Source organism: Rutidosis leptorrhynchoides, chromosome 4, assembly GCF_046630445.1.
Source record: "Rutidosis leptorrhynchoides isolate AG116_Rl617_1_P2 chromosome 4, CSIRO_AGI_Rlap_v1, whole genome shotgun sequence".
NCBI classification, from domain to species: Eukaryota; Viridiplantae; Streptophyta; class Magnoliopsida; order Asterales; family Asteraceae; genus Rutidosis; species Rutidosis leptorrhynchoides.
In genome coordinates, this window is record NC_092336.1 from 642374241 (window position 1) to 642395519 (window position 21279).

The 21279-nt window shown below is 32.9% G+C and overlaps 2 protein-coding genes across 2 annotated transcripts; one reads left to right on the forward strand and one right to left on the reverse strand.

Annotated features, from left to right (window-relative positions):
* Window positions 1–88: 88 nt before the first annotated feature.
* Window positions 89–3127, reverse strand: LOC139843178 (uncharacterized). The gene is made up of 6 exons (XM_071833244.1): window positions 2936–3127; window positions 2659–2845; window positions 2038–2227; window positions 1756–1959; window positions 1373–1657; window positions 89–971 (listed from the first exon to the last, which is right to left on the reverse strand). Exons 1-6 carry the CDS (start codon window positions 3125–3127, stop codon window positions 89–91), a joined length of 1941 nt encoding a protein of 646 aa, XP_071689345.1.
* A 15054-nt stretch (window positions 3128–18181) lies between these two features.
* Window positions 18182–20190, forward strand: LOC139904346 (probable polyamine oxidase 5). Its single transcript, XM_071886285.1, has one exon. The coding sequence runs from the start codon at window positions 18359–18361 to the stop codon at window positions 19985–19987; it is 1629 nt and encodes a 542-aa protein (XP_071742386.1). The 5' UTR covers window positions 18182–18358; the 3' UTR covers window positions 19988–20190.
* The last annotated feature ends 1089 nt before the right edge of the window (window positions 20191–21279 follow it).

Below are 21279 nucleotides of genomic sequence, written 5' to 3' on the forward strand. Positions count from 1 at the left end.
CCGTAACAGACTTTAAGAATTGATAAATATCTAAATGCATGTACTAAAGATAAGCACAAAAAAGAATGATATACAACAAGCAAACATTTTAAGATAACTTACTAGCAATCTCATTGATAGCATCATCAAAGTCTTTGTAACCGTGAAATATATCATTTCCTTGATATCTCCACTGCAACATTCTTCTTTTTAGATCCTTAATCAAAATATCATTGTTTTGATGAAATTCAAACTCCAGCAGTCTCTTGACACACTTAAGCAGGTATTTAACGGTCCTTAATTTAATTGAGCAAATAAAATCAACTGCAACTTCTCGAGTCTCGAATATTGTATCTGACATCCTTTCTGCAATATCGGTTAGATAAAAAACAGTACAAGCACCTGCAACTGCCTCCTTTAGACTGCTTCCATCAATGAATTCGAAATTCCTTCTTTTATGCTTTAATCCAGCACACCGACTTTCTTTTGTGTGTAGAATTGTACCAGTTGAAACATAATGAAGAATCGATTCACATTCATCATCGTTTATGGAACCAGAACATCCAATCAAGATGCCCAATGTAATCCTTCTAAACATCACGTTGTTTTTTATATCAACCGTTTCAAACTCTTCAAGCCAAAGTCGAAAAGGTTGAAACTTATGAAATGCATCATTTGTCTTGTCATTAGGTTTAGGTTTCTTAAGTTTTATCTCATCAGAACTTGTTCTTTCTCTGTATTCATATGCGCTTGTATGCTTATTGATCAATGTTGTTGACAACTTTTCTAACTTTTTAGCCAATAGACCAGAAGCAGATTCATCAACTGGATCTAGAACCCATGCAATGTACCAAGCTGCAGCAACTGAACACAATGATTTCTGCAGTTGATTGTCCTCATGTAACCGACAAAAAAAGTTGTCACTAGAATTCTTTCCATTAAGTAGTAATGCAGCAAAATAAAACCAACTCGGGAAATTCATTGCCATGGCCCTGTTCATTTAAAGAGCAAGTATGTAAGCCTAAAATAGTTAAGTGATAAAAGTTGAAAAAAGTATAATCCTTTCGGTAGAGGTGGCACTATCAACCCATTTACACCCAAATGAGTCAATTTGGTTTATGTCTTACATATAATGGTTCAAATAGTTAATGATTGAAAAATTAGGTAAAAAGGAACCGTGTCTAATATGTTATCGAAAGTAAATTTTTAATGCATACAACCTGCTAGATAACTATACCATCAATTTCATATTTTGATAACATATTTCGCAATCATTACTTAGCAAACTGATTCAATTGTGGAAAATGAGTAAAGGTGTTTTCAGGTAAATCCACAGCACAAGTTTTGACTAGCCCATTTAGCCCCCTCTACCTTTCAGTGTCGGGTGCAATACCATGCAGCTTTGTGATCCACCATGGAAGTTGTTGCAGAATGTTTGAGCTTTTTCTTCGTCTGTGAAATGGACTTTTTTATTTTATGAACCAAGTTGAGAAATCCATCTAATGACAAGGGTCCAGCAAAAGCTCTGAATAGTTGGTGTTTGTAGAGAAAATATGCATAAGAAAACGGCAGCTTTGATCCTACTTCTAGGGATAAACCCCACTTCATTGGACTTGAAAGTAGATCTAGTACCATTGAAACCAGTTCAACTTGAAGCTCCAAAGTAGAAGCAAGTCCCCTGTTATTAGTAGTCAAATCTAACAATATGTGACCCACAAGCTTAACTAAGGATAAGTGTAGTAATAATGAAAACTAGAATTAAGAGTAGCTAGTTACGTTAGCAGAAACCACTGATGCAGTAATGCACGAGTTTCAATAAACATTAATGGAGAAAGTGCCAAGCAAATTATTATCGATCGCCATTCCAGCTTTTCATACAGTTCTAAACTCAGACACATAAAGGGTCTCCCAATAGCATCCTGCAATACTTGTAACACATCTTTTACAAGATTCTGAGGGTCAAGAGACCATGATAGCAACCTGCAAACGGATTAAATAGCAAAGTAAATCACGTAAAGAAGATAATTTAATAACATTTGGCAATGTTGGTAATAGTACCTTAATTCTAATTCTTGTTTCTCAAGAGAGATACTTTTTGGGATATAATGCATTAACTTTGTCATTGCATGATGGCTTCCTTCAGTTGATTGAACATCAACAACTGGAGTGACACGCATTATGTATCGGAATTGAGTAGTCATTGCAGCTAATCTTACAACAGAATACAGTATTGGACGATAATACATCCCTTCAAAAGTTCAGAAATACTAGTCAGTATCGACATCACCAATTAGCTAAATTACAATTAATCTCTTGACTAATTTCTAATTCCTGGCTTTCTAGGTACTAGCATGATTAAATAAACCTAGATAATAACAGTACTACAAAAATATGATGATAACAGTAAGTTACAATAGATATAGATATAACTATATATGATAAGCATCGAAAACATATGATAGATCTTTTACAAGTACTACAAACATGAAACACAATTGATAATAAATTAGTAACAATACTCTATACAGACATTGTAGTTGAAAATCATCATCATCGTCGTATATATATAACAAACTAGTCCAAAAACAATCATTATTTCAAAACTAATTAGTATATAAAGTATCATGTAAGCTCACTTTTGCAACTTAATATTACCCAAAATCAGCTTTATAAACTTACCCTGTTCACTTAATTTTCCCAAAACATCAGCACAAGCTTCCATCACTCCCTCACAGTCCCTACACGAAAGTGAGCTACCAATCCGAAAAATTTCTTTTTTATCCATTCTTGTTACTTTACAATCGATCAAAGACGATAAGACGGATACAAGTGTGTTCACTGAATAATCTATTACTGAATCAAACACCTAAAAACCACAAAACACTTTAACATATAATATAGGATTAATTATTATACATATCGAAATTGCTAAAAATTTATCTCAATTGACGTTTACCTGAGGCGCTGTGAAGCACATTATAGATAACGCAGAGTCCAAAACCCTAACCCTAGGCACTTCGTTCAAATTAAGTGATTGATTTAAAACAGTGACCAAAACATCGTCGGATTGATCACTGTTTATAGCTTCGTTTTGAATTTGAGATGCGAGTCTCGCGAATAGAACAGTAACTTCCGGCAAACTTGACATCGGCGGAAACAGAAGACCGATGAAGACGGTAACGAGAAATGAGTTTTCGCGCCAAATCATATAGACTAGTTTTTAATAGTGATGATGATGGATGGTTAGTTTTGGCCACAGGGCCAACCAAAAGTAGGCCCATAGAATTAGAAAACTACAGCCCAATTATATTTGCAATTATAAATGAATATATATGTTTGAAATACACATTTTAAATGAGAAGTGATCTTCACACATACAATTTTTTGATCCTTTTACACATTTGTAGGCCTGGCAAACAAGACCCAATTACTAAAAAAAGGGTCCACTGGGTCTGCTATGAAGACCCAATCGGGTCCAACCAAATAACAGAAATAGAAACGATGGGGTCCAAACTTAAGAGCCCAACAAAGCCCAGTTGATTTTAAAAGATTATTGGGTTTAAAGCCTGACCCAAACGGGTCTTACTAAAATAGATCTGTCATCTGTACGTGTACGATCTACAATCTCAATCTGAATCAGATCTGTACAATACGTATCTCACAAATCACGTAATCTCATCGTTTGATCTCTAACAATCGTTTGATTCACATCGTTTGATTCACAATCACACAATCTCACAATCGTTTGATTCACAATCGCGCATAAAACCCTAATTGATCGTTCCAGTTTCACGACTAACGAGTAATGAATTCAAGTTGAAGTTTCACAATCGTTCATAAAACCCTAATCCACAATTGGTGTTTAACAATAACATAAATAAGAGCTTAGAGACAAACAATTGATCGTTTGATTTCGCTATCAGGAGTGTTCAAGTTGAAGGCAAAGTTATTAATCAGATTGATTTTTTAACAAGTGAAAGGTAAATTACTGCTTTATTTGTTGACTTTTTTTTCTCTATTTAAGCTATTTGTTTGCTTTAATTTCTTCTTTGTGTTATAATGGTGATAGTAGATGTTGTTTTTGAATGACTGATTTGGGTTATCAATTGGATGGCTGTTTTTGCAGCTGATTAAGGCTGATAACGTTAGTAACTTGGTGTTTATTCATGATAAAATTAAGGCACGGATAGGCAGGCATGGTAACCGGTCAATAAGGGTTTGGGTCCTATATGGTCATTTTTTTATGCGAGTCAAAATGGAGTGGGTCAAGCCAGATTAACAGTTTGTCTTTCTATTGTAGTAATTTATGGTTATACTTTTATTAGTCTAAATTCCTAATTGGTTGCTGTATTTGCAAGAAAAAGTTACATATACTATAATTAGTATGTGGGCATATGCTAGCTTAAAAGGGATGGACTGTATCATTAATAAGCTAAGATAGCTATGTGATTGTGTATCCCCTTCATGCACAACTCCTATCAACTGTGATTTTTCTTTTATAGATGGTGACTTATTGTGGTATGTGATTGCCAATGTGTTATGTACTTATGTGTATTGCACATTATGTTTGTGATGAACTATAATAAACTATGTTTATATATGTATGTAGATCATGTTCTTTGTTGGTTTTTAAGTCGTTGAAATTTTTTTTTTTTTTTTATTTTTTATTTTTTTTGCTGTAACATGTGAATGTAGGAAAAAAGTTGGTGAATATGTCCGAGAGTGTTCAACGGGAAGAACCCGTGGATAATGCAGAGAATGAAGAGATTGAAGAAGATGCCACTTCATCTACCAGCAGACAACGTTCTCGTGTGTGGGATTACTTTGATAAATTTGAACACGAAGGAATTGAAAAGGCGAGATGTACTAATTGTGGTACATTGATTAAGACTCAAGTGTTTTAAGGTTGTTGAGTCTGATCCACCACAAAAACGTATTCGTTTAGACCAATCGGTTTATCGAGAGTTAGTGGCAACTTCAATTATCGTACACGGTTATCCATTTAAATATGTTGAGCATAAGATAACACGAAGGGTACATAAGTTTTTACATCCGAGTACACAGGCCATCACAAGAAACACGGCAAAGGCAGATGACCACTTTATAATTTCCTTATATTTTTGTTTTTAGTAAATCAAGGATGACTACTTGTTTCGTGGACTCGGTGTCAACGTCTGCCGGATCTTGAGAAGAGATTCATATATATTTTGTAAAACGAATTAAAGTTCACTTTTATTTTGTTTATGGAAACTTTGTTTCAAGTCAAGTAGAAGTTTATTTTGTTTATGGAAACTTTGTTTCAAGTCAAGTAGAAGTTTATTTTGTTTATGGAAACTTTGTGAATCTTTATTATGGTTGTGGAAAGAACTATTGTTGTCAATGATTTTGTTTGTGTTGGTACATGTTTATATCATTGGAAATTATATCTAATTAATCAAGCTGTTGTAGCCACCGAAGAATGCATGTGAAAACTTGTAAGTTCATATCCACGTTTCTGTATGATTTCCCCATTAGCATTCATGATATCATCATTGCGTTGTGTGACGACCCGGAAATTTTCGACCAAATTTAAACTTAACCTTTATATGTTTCCGACACGATAAGCAGAATTTGTAATGTTGAATCTCAAAAAGTTTGGAACTACATTCATGTAATCAATTACCCTTTGACCGTGTTCGACGATTCACGAACAATTATGTGTATATAGATATGTATATATAATATATAATATTAACTGAAAACATTAACAAAGTATTAGATATATGATACTTTACATGAACATATTTGTTTCGATATATTTATCGACAGAATTAAGAGATAATATCAAATAATTGAATTATCAGATACATTATGATATGATTACGGGCCTATGTTATGAGGTCCACTGTGATTTAAGAAATCTATTCTTTTTGACAGCTCAATACTTAACCAGTATGATAAAGATAACGATATTTATATTTTATTTTATTAAATATATAAAACGATTTAAATTAATATTATATATATTTTTTTATACGCATATTATACGTACATAGTTTTATACTTTTACTATACTTTAACTTTACCTTTACTTTACTTTTACTTTACTTTAACTTTAATAATTCATACTTTAATAATTCACTTTAATAATTCATACTTTAATAATTCACTTTAATAATTCATACTTTAATAATTCACTTTAATAATTCATACTTTAATAATTCACTTTAATAATTCATACTTTAATAATTCACTTTAATAATTCATACTTTAATAATTCACTTTAATAATTCAAAAATCTATTATAAATAGAATTCAATAGGTTTCATTATTTCATAGAAACTTGAAAATATATTTCTCTAAACTCTCTCAATCGAATTACATATATATATATATTTACTTAGTATTATTTCAAGATATTATTAGTATACATAAAATACTACGACGGAATTATATTCAGACGATTTCAAAATAAGTTTTCAAATGGGATAGAGCTAAGGAAATTATGGGTTATAGCTATGAAGGTTATGGGTATTGATCGAGTGTATTGCTCGTGAGGTCAACCTAACGTTTATCATTTTCGTTGCGTCTACGTACTTTCCTGCAATATTGAATCACAATATTGATACGTGAGCATTCATATCTTATATTTTATATATTAATAGTGTATCCCTAACTAGTGCTCGAGTATATATGATTATGCATGTTTGTATGCTTAGTTTCGTCGTTAAATAGTTTATGATAAATCACGAATTTGATACATATGCTACTGAGATAAGTTATATGATATGCATGTCGTTGAAAAGTTGAAGAAAAAAAATTAATAACTTTTCATTTAGAAATCGTGTGATTTCGATGAACGGATTAAAAGATATGGTCAACTGAATTATCATTAATTTTAATATTATTATTAAAACGATTATTATAACTGTTATCAGTTGATGTTATTGCTAAAATTATCTTTATTACTAAAAATTAATATTTTTATTGAAACTATCATTTTATTATTTTTATCATTATCATTATTATCAATATTATTTTATCAAATAAATATGCGTACAAAGATATTTTTACCACACGTAATGTAATTACATTAATAATACATACCACTATATTTTTATGATATTAAGTGAATTTTATAAATTTTATTACTTGAGATGTATAAAAGTATATTTTTATCATATATGAATTTTAATATAAATTTTTATTTATTAATAAATGACTTGTATTATTTAGTATAATAAGATCTGATAAATATATTTAAATATATAAAACTACTATATATAAGTTATATAATAAACATGTATAGATTTTGGAAGTCATTTTGGGTCAAGTTGACTTTTGTTGACTTTTGCATGTCGGTCTCGAGCATTAGGATTGTGATACACTACGACTTGACCTAAATTGTTACACAGATATTGACCAACATATAAATATATATACTTAATATAGGTTCGTGAATCCGAGACAAACCCTGCACTTGTTCAGTGCCGTCATATACATAATTGCTACGAAATACAGTATTGTGAGTTTCATTTGCTCCCTTTTTAATTGCTTTTGCAATATATATTTTGGGCTGAGAATACATGCGTTGTTTTATAAATATTTTACGAAATAGGCACAAGTACTAAAACTAATTCTACGTGAGTTTAAACCAGAAATATACCCTTAGCTTGGTAACATTAAACTACTTGTCTATGTACGGTAGGCGCGAATCCTAAAGATAGATCTATTGGGCCTGACAAACCCCATCCTGACTATGGGATGCTTTAGTACTTCGAGGTTATATTAAACACACCTGATCTGGTGTACTTCAGAGGGTAAAACATGAACGTTAAGGCTTGTTACCGGGTGCCTACAACTTATAGAATACTTTTATACACTTGCGAGTGTACGGATATTTATAGAAACTGAAATCTTGTGGTTTATTACTATTACGGAAATGATGGATTATGATAAACTAATGAACTCACCAACCTTTTGGTTGACACTTTAAAGCATGTTTATTCTCAGGTATTAAAAAAATCTTCCGCTGTGCATTAGCTCATTTTAAGGATATTACTTGGAGTCATTCAAGACATACTTTGAAAGACGTTGCATTCGAGTCGTTGAGTTCATCAAGATTAATATTAAGTCAATTATAGTTGGATGTAATATGAAATGGTATGCATGCCGTCAATTTTTGATGTAAAGAAAGTTTGTCTTTTAAAAACGAATGCAATGTTTGTAAAACGTATCATATAGAGGTCAAACACCTCGCGATGTAATCAACTATTGTGAATCGTTTATAATCTATATGAACGGGTCCTTTCACGTTGCTCTATTGAGTAGGCGAAATGTTCTTTCAGAAGTTTAATGCGCAAACGATGGGCTTCTTTTGCATACGTAAGAGCCTAAATAAAAATATATATTAAAACTTGTAAGAAAACATTTAAGTTCTTCTAGGTGAATAAAGTAATCCACTGAGAATATAATAAAACGTAAGGCTAAATACATAAGAGTTTACGCATAAAAATAAGTTATTCTAGAGCGATAATAGTAATTTGCATAAAAAAAAAATTACTAGTCCGACCCACCCGACCCGGGTCTCGACCCAACCCATTCGACCCATTTTATTTCTGACCCATTTCGACCCAAACCCATTTGATCTTCGACCCAACCCGACCCATCTCGACCCGTTTGCCAGGCATACACATTTGTGAGTTGTCTCATGTACTCACAATTATATTCCTAAACTAATTTAAGGAGTTGAACTTATATTATTATTCTAAATATAATTAAGGATATAATAAGTTTTTAGGTGTACATGAATCAAAAAGTGATGTGTGAAGATCACCTTCCATTTTAAATGCTTGAATAATAATAATAATAATAATAATAATAATAATAATAATAATAATTATTATTATTATTATTATTATTATTATTATTATTATTATTATTATTATTATTATTATTATCTTACTTAACTTCATAAACATCACATTTTTAAGCATTAGATCAAATTGGAAACTGTTATAATTCAGTAGGCTTATAACTACCTTTAGTGGTTTGATTCTTGATATTATAATTCAGTAGGCTTATAACTACCTTTAGTGGTTTGATTCTTGATGTTATAATTCAGTAGGCTTATAACTACCTTTAGTGATTTGATTCTTGATTTAGAATACTAATAATGAAGTGTAAGAACAAAGATGATAATGGAGAGAAAGAAAGAAACACTTTGTAAGTGTGAGAAATGGTGCAAGTTTAATGCTTGCATTCATGAGTATTTATAGCCTAAAATCTCAATATAAAAATACATACTTTGTGTACCAAAATTGACTATATGTATACACCAAAATTGACTATCCATATCTATATTATTATTATTATTATAACACTCCCCCTTGGATAGCAATTTTATTTTGTTGAAGATCAACTATAAATTACTGCCTCGTTAAAAACCTTGCTAAAGAAAACCCAGTGGGAAAAAACTTTAGCTAAGGGAAAAAGAGTGCAGCATGGAGTTGACTCCCCCTCAAGTAGACATCGCTTCAGCTGTTACATCTTTTGAACATGTCTCATGCCAATGTTATGAACGTGTGTTCTGAAAATAGCAGTTGGAAGTGCTTTCGTGAAAAGATCAGCAGAGTTTTTGCTAGATTGCACATATCTCATTTCAATCTGGTTGTCCTTAATGAGATTTTGAGTGTATGAGAAGAATCTAGGTGGTATGTGTTTTGTTCGGTCACTTTTGATATACCCTTCTTTCATCTGTGCTATGCAAGCTGCATTATCTTCATAGATAGTTGTTGGACTTTTATCGCGTTCTAGTCCACAAGAATCAGTAATGAGTTGTGTCATTGATCTCAACCAAAAACATTCTCGAGTAGCTTCATGTAATGCAATCACTTCGGCATGATTTGACGATGTAGCAACAAGTGTTTGTTTTTGAGAACGCCATGATATTGCAGTACCTCCATTTAGGAATACATATCCAGTTTGAGATTTAGCTTTATGTGGATCAGATAAATAACCTGCATCTGCATAACCAACCAAATCTTGTTTTGATTCGTTAGAATAAAATAATCCTAAATCAGTAGTTCCTCGAAGGTATCGAAATATGTGTTTGATCCCATTCCAGTGTCTTTTGGTAGGAGCAGAGCTGAACCTTGCCAACAAATTAACTGCAAAAGAAATGTCAGGTCTTGTACAATTTGTAAGATACATAAGAGCTCCAATTGCACTAAGATATGGTACTTCTGGTCCAAGAATGTCTTCTTGATCTTCACATGGACGAAATGGATCAGCTTCAACATTGAGTGATCTAACAACCATAGGAGTACTTAATGGTTTTGCCTTGTCCATATTGAAACGTTTCAAAATCTTTTCAGTATATGTTGTTTGATGTACAAGTAAACCATTAGGCATATGCTCAATTTGTAAACCAAGGCAATACTTGGTTTTTCCGAGATCTTTCATTTCAAATTCTTTCTTTAGAAGTTGAATGGCTTCATGGATCTCTTTATTTGTACCTATGATGTTAAGATCATCAACATAAACAGCTATGATCACATATCCGGATGTTGTTTTCTTAATGAAAACACAAGGGCAAGTAAGATTATTTGTATACCCTTTGCTTATCAAGTAATCACTTAATCGGTTATACCACATACGTCCCGATTGTTTTAACCCATATAAAGATCTTTGTAATTTAATCGAATACATTTCTTTGGGTTTTGCATTTGATGCTTCTGGTACCTTAAATCCTTCAGGTATCTTCATATATATATCACTATCAAGTGATCCATATAGATAAGCAGTCACAACATCCATGAGATGCATTTCTAAATTTTTAGAAACTGCCAGACTGATTAAGTACCTAAAAGTAATTGCATCCATAACAGGAGAATAAGTTTCTTCATAATCAATTCCCGGTCTTTGAGAAAAACCTTGAGCTACAAGTCTAGCTTTATACCTTGTAACTTCATTTTTCTCATTTCTTTTTCGGACAAAAATCCATCTGTATCCTACAGGTTTCACATCTTTAGGAGTGAGAATGATGGATCCGAAAACTTTTCTTTTATTGAGTGATTCTAATTCAGCTCGTATTGCTTCTTTCCATTGAGCCCAATCATGTCTATTTTGACATTCAACCATAGATGTTGGTTCTGGATCATCATCATTATTCATGATGTCATATGCAACATTAAATGAAAATTTCTCATCAAGATTTTTCATTTCATTTCGGTTCCATAATATTTTTGAATATGCATAATTGATTGCAATTTCTGTATTGACATCATCAATCTCCTCTGCAGTAGGAGTACTGATTTGTGGTTCTTCTTGAACACTTTCTTTTACTTCATTATCAGCTGATTTTCTTTTTCGAGGATTTTTATCCTTTGAACCGATTGGTCTTCCACGTTTCTGACGTGGCAAAGATTCATGAGTGACGTTATTGCCAGCTTTTGGAATTTCAATTCGAGCTGGAGTATTTACTGCTGGTATATATGATTTTGTCACCGTTTTTGTATCTGTAAATGCATCAGGCAATTGATTTGCAAGTTCTTGTATATGCATTATCTTTTGAACTTCTGTCTCGCATTCTTTTGTGCGAGGATCAAGATACTTTAATTGAGGTTCACACCATGAAACATCATTTTCTTTATTTTTCATTTCTCCCCCTAATCTAGGGAACAATGTTTCATTAAAATGACAATCAGCAAAACGTGCTGTAAAAACGTCACCTGTCATAGGTTCAATATACCTTAATATTGAAGATGTTTCATATCCAACATATATTCCCAACCTCCTTTGAGGACCCATTTTTGTACGTTGTGGTGTCGCAATTGGAACATACACTGCACAACCAAATGTTCTAAGATGGGAAATATTTGGCTCTTGACCAAAAGCAAGTTGTAGGGGGGAATATTTATGACTTGCACTTGGTCTGATGCGAATCAATGCAGCAGCATGTAAAATTGCATGACCCCATATAGATACAGGGAGTTTTGTTCTCATTATCAATGGTCTAGCGATTAACTGTAAACGTTTAATCAATGACTCGGCTAAACCATTTTGTGTATGCACATGAGCAACAGAATGTTCAACAACAATTCCTATAGACATGCAATAGTCATTAAATGCTTGAGATGTAAATTCACCAGCATTATCAAGTCTCACCCTTTTAATGGTGTAATCAGGAAAATGAGCTCTCAATTTAATAATTTGGGCAAGAAATTTTGCAAATGCCACATTACGGCTTGATAACAGACAAACATGAGACCATCTGCTAGATGCGTCTATTAGAACCATGAAATATCTAAATGGTCCACATGGTGGATGAATTGGTCCACATATATCACCTTGAATTCTTTCAAGAAACATTGGTGATTCTTTCTCAACCTTAAGTGGTGAGGGTCTAGTTATCAATTTTCCAAGAGAGCAAGATGTACATGGAACCATTGTATCATGATGGATTTTTCTATCCTTTAGTGGATGTCCATGAGTACATTCAATAATCCTTTTCATCATTGTTGATCCTGGATGGCCTAATCTGTTATGCCATAAACTGAATACACCAGGATCAATATATTTTTCGTTAACTACCATATGTATTTCTGGTACATTTATATGTGTATAATGTAATCCAGAACTAAGTCTTGGCAGTTTTTCAACCACATGACTCTTGTCAGTGATACTTAAATATTTCTCATTTTCTGTTGTCACTGACTGATAATCATACCCGTTAAGGTATATGTCGGAGAAACTCAATAAATTTCTGCTTGACTTGGGAGAAAATAAGGCATCATTTATTAAAAATTTTGTACCATTTGGTAGTATGAAATTTGCCTTTCCTATCCCTTTTATCAAGTTAGCAGGTCCTGATATTGTATGTATAGTTCCTTCCGTTGGTTTTAGATCAATAAAATATTTCTCGGATTTAAGTATAGTGTGTGTAGTTCCACTGTCTGCTATACAGAGATCTCCACCACTTGATTGATGTTGTATTCCAGCAAAATTCATATTGAACTTCATATATAAGAAATAAATAGTGAGTACATTAATATTACACAATATTTTAAACGCAAATAGATAGTACTGAAACATTTAGCAAACATAATGACAAAGACAGACGATATTAAATCGTTTATTTTTCAAAAGACACACAACTTAAACATTCAAGAAATCTTCATATAAATCAGATGGTTTCTCAGTGACTGTTGGATCAATATTATCCACAAAATTTACTTCCTTTTCTTTACCTTTCAGCGAATCCTGATACATCTTAACAAGATGTTTAGATGTTCGGCAAGTATTAGCCCAGTGGCCCATTCTACCACATCTGTAGCAAGATTCTTCAGAATTTTTAGAAGAATTTTCTTCAACATCTTGTTTAATGGGCTTGTTTTGTGGTTGATATTTATATTTTCGTAGATTACTATTTCTTTGACCACCACGGCCACGACCACGACCACGTCCACGCCCATTACCATTACCATAAGGATGGTTTCTACCATAGTTATGGCTTTTGGCATGATGATGGTGATGGTTATTATAACCACGACCTTGCCCGCGTCCTTGTCCCTGTTTATAATTATTTGCAGTATTTGCTTCAGGGATTGCAAGTGTACCAGTAGGACGGGATTGCTGATTTTTCATTAATAGCTCATCATTTTGCTCTGCAACTAAGAGATATGAATTAAGTTCAGGATATGTTTTGAACTTTAGCATTCTCAAATTTCTTTGCACTGTGATGTTTGCAGCATTCATTGTGGAGAAAGTTTTCTCCATCATGTCTGCATCACTAATTTCATGTCCACAGAATTTAAGTTGTGAACATGTATTATACATAGCTGAGCTGTATTCATTTACTTTCTTAAAGTCTTGGAACCTTAATGTTCTCCATTGTTCCATTGCAGCTGGAAGTAAAATTTCTCTTTGATTATTGAATCTGCTTTTGAGACCTTCCCATAAAACATGGGGATCTTCTACAGTCACATAATTATTTTGTAAGCATTCATCAATATGTTGATGAATAAAGCAACATGCCGTAGCTTGTTCTTTTTCAGAACAAGTGTTGTTTTCATTTATGGTTTCAAGAATGCCCATTGATTTAAGATGCATTTTTACTTTTATAACCCATGGCATGTAGTTGTTTCCAGTTGATTCTAAAGGAGTAAATTTAAGCTTTTCCAGATTCGACATTTTCTATTATCAAAAATTAAAACAAACATCATGATAAATTAGAGTCAATTTATATTCATAAGTATATAAACATTAAACATAAATTTAATATAACATAAATGATAAGTAGGTGACAGTGTCGACCATGTGTAAGCAATCATAAATAAATGTTATATAACAAAAATATAAATATTAGTAAACATAAATGAAAATTTGGCGACAGTGTCGACCATATATTTTTTCAGGTGGTATAACCGACCTATATCATTCTGGTGGTATAACCGACCATATATCATTTTGGTGGTATAACCGACCATATATCATTTTGGTGGTATAACCGACCATATATCATTTTGGTGGCAGAGCCAACCATATTTAGTATTAAGATTATCGTGCTGATAACGTGTTATAATTCAGTAGGCTTATAACTACCTTTAGTGGTTTGATTCTTGATGTTATAATTCAGTAGGCTTATAACTACCTTTAGTGGTTTGATTCTTGATGTTATAATTCAGTAGGCTTATAACTACCTTTAGTGATTTGATTCTTGATTTAGAATACTAATAATGAAGTGTAAGAACAAAGATGATAATGGAGAGAAAGAAAGAAACACTTTGTAAGTGTGAGAAATGGTGCAAGTTTAATGCTTGCATTCATGAGTATTTATAGCCTAAAATCTCAATATAAAAATACATACTTTGTGTACCAAAATTGACTATATGTATACACCAAAATTGACTATCCATATCTATATTATTATTATTATTATAACAGAAACTGTAAAATAAAATAAATTCAGAATTATATTTAGGCGTGCTCATCAAAGGAACTCTTTATATTTGGATATTTTGAAAGGATTGGGGAAACTTAATAACTTATATTTAATTGTTTATTTATAAATTTAATTGGTTATGACTCATATGAGTAATTTGAACTAGTATAGTAATTCAATCACCGTTGTCAACATAATTGGATCAGACAGTAACCAATAATTATTGATGTGTTTGTGTATGTTTGGGTGAAATATTGATGTGTTTGTTTATGAAGGACATGTTTGTTGTCAAGTTCATCAATTATGCTCAATTATAGAGTAGTCGTTATCACCGAACTATTAGTTGAGTTGTAAAAAGCCTCAGTTGGTTGTGAATCTGTATTCTTAAGAAAATAGGTGCAGGTTCAAATCTTGAGGGGGAGAATTTTCTCCAAGGTTGTGCCTCTGATATCCTTCACTCTGTGCGGGCCAAGCAGTTAACCTAAAGCATTCCGGGTACGCTTTGCACAATGATTGCGAGGAGTTTCTTGCTAACGGGTGCGTTTGTGACAAATGAGAAGATTCGATCCCAAATATTAACTTTAAAAAAAAATTATAGAGTAATCATTGCCTCAGTGGACCATAGATAAATGTGTAGTGATCCGTATATCACTAGAAGTTATCAATAAACCTATACACTACTAAAACTTATTTAGAGGGTTGTAAAAAATATAATCTTATAATGCATGTTTAGTGCTATATGGATAATTTCATTGGTGCTAGAATCATCACCATAATCACCATAAGTAAATACATTTGAAGGTCTTTTGTATCTACAAACTGTCATAATGTATTGTATGTCTTTTACATAAAATCTTGATATGGAACACTTGTTAATTTTGAAGGGTTAAAAAAAATTGTTTTTAAATATTAGTTACCATATATAGAAATATGTGTTGTTTTTTGGATGGTAACCACGGTTATAAAATGAAAAATAAAACTGTAAGTAGGACCACTGAATGATACGTATGATAAGTGCAGTGGTGGACCATGTTTCATTGGATTTACATGTGGGCGTTCGGTGAGACTCGAGAGACATCATCATCCTGTTATTGACCCTTATTATTATGTGGTTAAAAGATACAAGATGGGGAAATCAATAGATCTGCTATATTTCTTTTCTTTTTTTTTTCTTTTTTTTTTTCTTTTTTTTTTTTTAAATATGTAGCTATTTGTTTTTTTTTAGAAAAAACTTAAATGCTCTACATGTCCGTATCATGTAATCAGCAATGGTCGATTTGCATGTTGCGTCGATCACCGACAAATGCAAGTTGCGATCGATAAAATGTTCAGTCATTACCGAAAAATTCAAGTCGCGCTTTTTGTCATGACCGGGACACGTGTTTAGTGGATGACCGAGTCATATAACACGCAAGCCCGATCATTGTGGGTGACGATTTGCTATCTCAGTCATGTCCCAGTCTTGTACCGGATGGCAACTAGGTTACTATGTCACGATTTTGATAGATTGCTGTGCACACTATGTGTTTGACAAAATGCCTAGACGAATTTTCGCCAACATTGGATACAATTCATGACAAAGACGACTTGCATTTTCTTTAAGGTTTAATAATCAGCCACTTTTTAACGCCTTATTCATGTTCGAAAATTCGTAATAATAACCTTTTATTATCATAAAATATGCTATGTAATTTAGAGGTTAGGTTACTTGACACATACAACATGACATAATAATGGCTCTCATTGAGAACTCTGTAACCTACTGCTTTATATCACATGAATTTGTCCATCTACACACTAACAAATCGTATCCTTTTTGTCTCTGTAGATTTTAAGCATCGGTTATGGTCTATGCACGGGATCATATGCTTTGCTAACAACTTGTTTGGGGATCAAAATGATGCAAAGGCTGTAGTCAGTTAGTCACATCTTCAATCTAGACATAGTCTAATGCAAAGGGTTCCAATGTAAGTGATTATTGCATTCAAATATTTTTGTACTTTTCATTCCGTAAATCCAACTATAAATGCACCAGTCTTGGTGTAAATATTATTAACCTTCACTTGATGAGTTTGTTGTATTTGTTTGTTTGTTTGTTCTTTGAGTTGTTTTACACGGAGTTAGGTTTGTTTGTTTGTTAGAGTTTCGGGTAATGGTTATTTCATGTTGGTGGTAGTGTTGGTTAGTTCAAGTGTTGTACCTCAATTGATCTTCACGCCTTTGTCTTAGATAGTTATATGTGACTTTGACAAAAATATTGTTAAGCTATTTTGTCGAATACGTATGTGGTGTGCAGGGTATTCCTTGTCGAGGCCTACACCATGACTGGGTGACCTAGTCGCGATCTGGTCCATGACCTACACGCACACACGCGCGCGCGTGCGCGCGCGCACACACACACACAATGACACAATATACAAATTTTACATGATAATTCCAACATGATTTGCACATCATCATATGGGTACAAGGTTGTACTTAGAAATATATCATTTGTAAATCCATAGTGAAAGATGCATTAAGCGCCACATTACATAATGAATTTTTAATCTTAAAGAATATACAACAATAATTTAACAAGATTATTTATATTTATGCTCCACAATAAATTAAAAAAAGTAACTGTCTCAAATTATGTTCATGACACTTTCTAGATTGAAACATAAAAACAAAACAATATTGATATTATTATGATTGACAACTAACAGATTATCATTATGTACTAATTTACATATAATCCGGTTAAAAGAATCAAATGAAAACATATGTAAAACGACTTATGTGATTTAAATAAATATCAGATCGACGGTCAGATTTGGGATTACCTCACTAACATACTCATATCTGGTTTTATTCGTTTAAGATGACTATATGCTTATATTATATATCCTTTACTAACCACGTAATACGCATGTCCATATAGTTAATGACAGTAAATTCATAGTAAAAAAACAAAACTATGCATCGAACCAAAGTTGATACAGTCATGCATTCCCTACCTTTGTTGTATGCATATGTCAGGATCTTACTGGAACTGTGGGTGTTAATTCGGCTACACATGGTGGAAAATTTTGAATGTGGTGTATATTTTTATAGCAACCGTAATCTTTATCCTAGTAATATTTTTATGTTTCTTAAATGTGGTGTCTTTATTTTTTTATATAAACAGACAATGAACTTGATGGTTGTCATAGATTATTTATTTATAAAATAATGAAAGTAATTAGGTACATACAACATTTTTTAGTCCCATGGGGCTTCACCAACAGAAACCTTTTTTTATATATGCTTTCTTCTTTAGTTAAAAACTACTCCAACCTTATCAGTCAGCCACCATTCCCTCTCACTCACTTGATTCTTTGTACGTTGAAAGCATCCTAAGCTCAAACCCACAATATTTTCTGCAAAAAGATTCTGTCTTTCTTAAGAACCCACAAGTATTTTTAGCAAATAAAAATGGTTTTAAAGAAACCAAGAATAGTAATAATTGGAGCTGGAATGGCAGGGTTGACAGCTGCAAATAAGCTGTACAAATCTGGTGTTAAAAAAGGTGCTTTTGAGGTTTGTGTTGTTGAAGGTGGAAACAGAATTGGAGGTAGGATTATTACCTCAGAATTTGCAGGTGACAGAATTGAGATGGGAGCTACTTGGATCCATGGAATTGAAGGTAGCCCAATTCACAAGATTGCTCAAGAAATCAATTCTTTGGAATCAGAACAACCATGGGAGTGCATGGATGGGTTTAGTGATGGGTATGTTTTAAACCCAATCACCATTGCTGAAAACGGATATGTTATAAATCCATCTCTTGTTGACCCAATTTCAAATCTTTTTAACAATTTAATGGATTTTGCTCAAGGTAAAAGGAAATCAATACTGGGTGGTGGGATTGAAGCTGATAGTTATGATAGGAATTGGAAAGAAAATGAAAATGTTGGGTCTTTTCTTAGAAAAGGTCTTGAATTTTATTGGAAGATGGAATCCAGCAGAAATAAAAGAGAGGAGATTAGTGGGTGTGGGGAATGGAATAGGAAATTATTAGAAGAATCAATCTTTGCAATGTATGAAAACACTCAAAGGACTTTTACAGCTGCAAATAATTTGCATAATCTTGATTACTTAGCAGAGAGTCAGTATGTTATGTTTCCTGGTGAAGAGATCACCATTGCTAAAGGTTATTCAAGCATTATAGAATCATTAGCATCTGTTTTACCACATGGGGTTATTCAATTAGGCAAGAAAGTGAATAGTATTGAGTGGCAGCCTGAATGTGTGATGGGATTAAGGGGAAAAAAGCATGGTGGTAGTTCAAGACCAATAAAGATTCACTTTCTTGATGGTACTAGCATGACAGCAGATCATGTTATTGTTACAGTTTCATTAGGAGTTCTTAAAGCAGGAATCTTTAACAACAACAACGATTTGGGTATGTTTAAATTCAATCCTCCACTTCCTAATTACAAGATTGAAGCAATTTCAAGACTTGGGTACGGTGTGGTTAACAAGCTTTTCTTGAAATTAAGTCCTGATTTTGATCTTGAACGATTTCCGTTCCTACAGATGTTGTTCCATAAATCGGATCATCAAATGACGAACCCAAAGATACCATGGTGGATTAGAAAGACAAATTCTTTGTCACCAATTTATGAAACATCAAAGGTGTTATTGTCCTGGTTTGCAGGCGAAGAAGCACTTGAGTTGGAAACACTTCGGGATGAAGTGATTCTCAATGAGGCTTCTACGACTATTTCTAGTTTTTTGCAGAATGAGAAACATAATGAAGTGATCAAAAGTTCAGTGAAATTTGATAAGATTTTAAAAACTAGATGGGGTAGTGATCCCCTGTTTATGGGATCATACAGTTATATAGCAGTCGGATCAAGTATCGCAGACATCGATTCACTGGCTGAGCCGTTACCAAACACAATGGTTTTCGAGTCAACAAGTGGCTCACCGCCGCTTCAGATTCTTTTCGCAGGTGAAGCGACACATAGAACTCATTACTCTACAACTCATGGTGCTTATTTCAGTGGTCTTAGAGAAGCAAATAGGCTTCTTCAACATTATCATTGTATTGATGTATGATCAGAGGTATGCTTGTTTGGATTATTAGATCATTAGTCTTTTGATTATCTATTTTTTTTAACCACCCTTTTCTCTAATGATTCGTCATACTCGAAATTTGGAAAAATGAAAGGGAGAGGTGGGAACATTTTCAAGAAGCTTTTTTAAATTTTCTATTGCTATTTGATAAGCTCCCTAGTTATATTATCCTTTTCTTTTTAATGTTTGAGATTGTCTTTGTCATTGAATATATGTTATATTGATATTGATTTGCTTATAAATAAAGCTTTGGATCCAATAAATTCATTTATTTATGTGAACCTCTTCATGACTTTATCAACAACATTCAAATCACCCATTAAAAGGCATGAATATTGGAGTAGTAGAAATTAAGGTAAACAAGTGCATATTCTAAATGCTTGCTTCTACAATTAAAAATTTAAAAGTGAGCATTTTGTTTTCTTATTGTAATATGCATCCAACAGAAAATCTTATCATAACGATAAATGCGTACTTGATACAAAATATTGCATCTACCACCACCCATGTGGGCGTGCATAAGTGAAGGAGGTTGTTTTGTTTTGCGAAAATGTTCCAAGTAATGAGACAAGTAAGAATGGTTATGGTCGTTTAATTGCCTTGATCTTTTAGTGCTTTTATAAGTTTAAATTGGGCCCTTCCATTTTTAAAACCGTAGATTTCCATTTACTGTTGCAGCGTCCGGCAACCAGGGCCGGACTTTGGGCGGGGCTGAAGGTGCAATCGCACCTGGGCAACACAATCAAAAGGCCATCATAGTATTAGTCTAGTTTCATATATACTAGGTTCATTAAGCCCAAAATTTTAGCCCATATAAATAATAAATTGTTTTACAAAAACTAAAAAAAAGAGCCCACTATTCCATATCATTATATCAATCGGAAAGTTAAAAATTAAATACGGAGTAAAATTGATTCGTCGTATCATTGGAGCATTCAAACGTCCTCTACTCCTCTGTCTCCTCATCAATTCGACGATTCCCAAATCCTAAATCAAGATAATCAATTTCTTTTTATCTATTCTATACAGTACCATAAATCTTCTCCAAATCGGTGTGGGGATGAGTTGTCTATCTTGACTAGGTTCCAAACCCCTAAATATTTGTGTTGTGCTATTAATATATTTTGAGGGGGGGGCATATTTTTTAGATGTTCGTACTGGGCATCCAAATTCATAGGACCGGCTCTGCCGGCAACCGGCCTCACACCGGAGGTTTGGAGTGGCTACGAACCTTAACTTTTCCTTTTAACTCATGTACAACCATCGTCTTTGTT

Coding starts and splice junctions, on each gene's coding strand:
- LOC139904346 (XM_071886285.1), top strand. CDS start 18,359: ATGGTTTTAAAGAAACCAAGAATAGTAATAATTGGAGCTGGAATGGCA.
- LOC139843178 (XM_071833244.1), bottom strand. CDS start 3,127: ATGTCAAGTTTGCCGGAAGTTACTGTTCTATTCGCGAGACTCGCATCT. Junction 1,658..1,755: donor CATCAGTGGTTTCTGCTAAC/GTAACTAGCTAC, acceptor TACTAATAACAG/GGGACTTGCTTCTACTTTGG. Junction 972..1,372: donor GTGGATCACAAAGCTGCATG/GTATTGCACCCG, acceptor TTAAATGAACAG/GGCCATGGCAATGAATTTCC.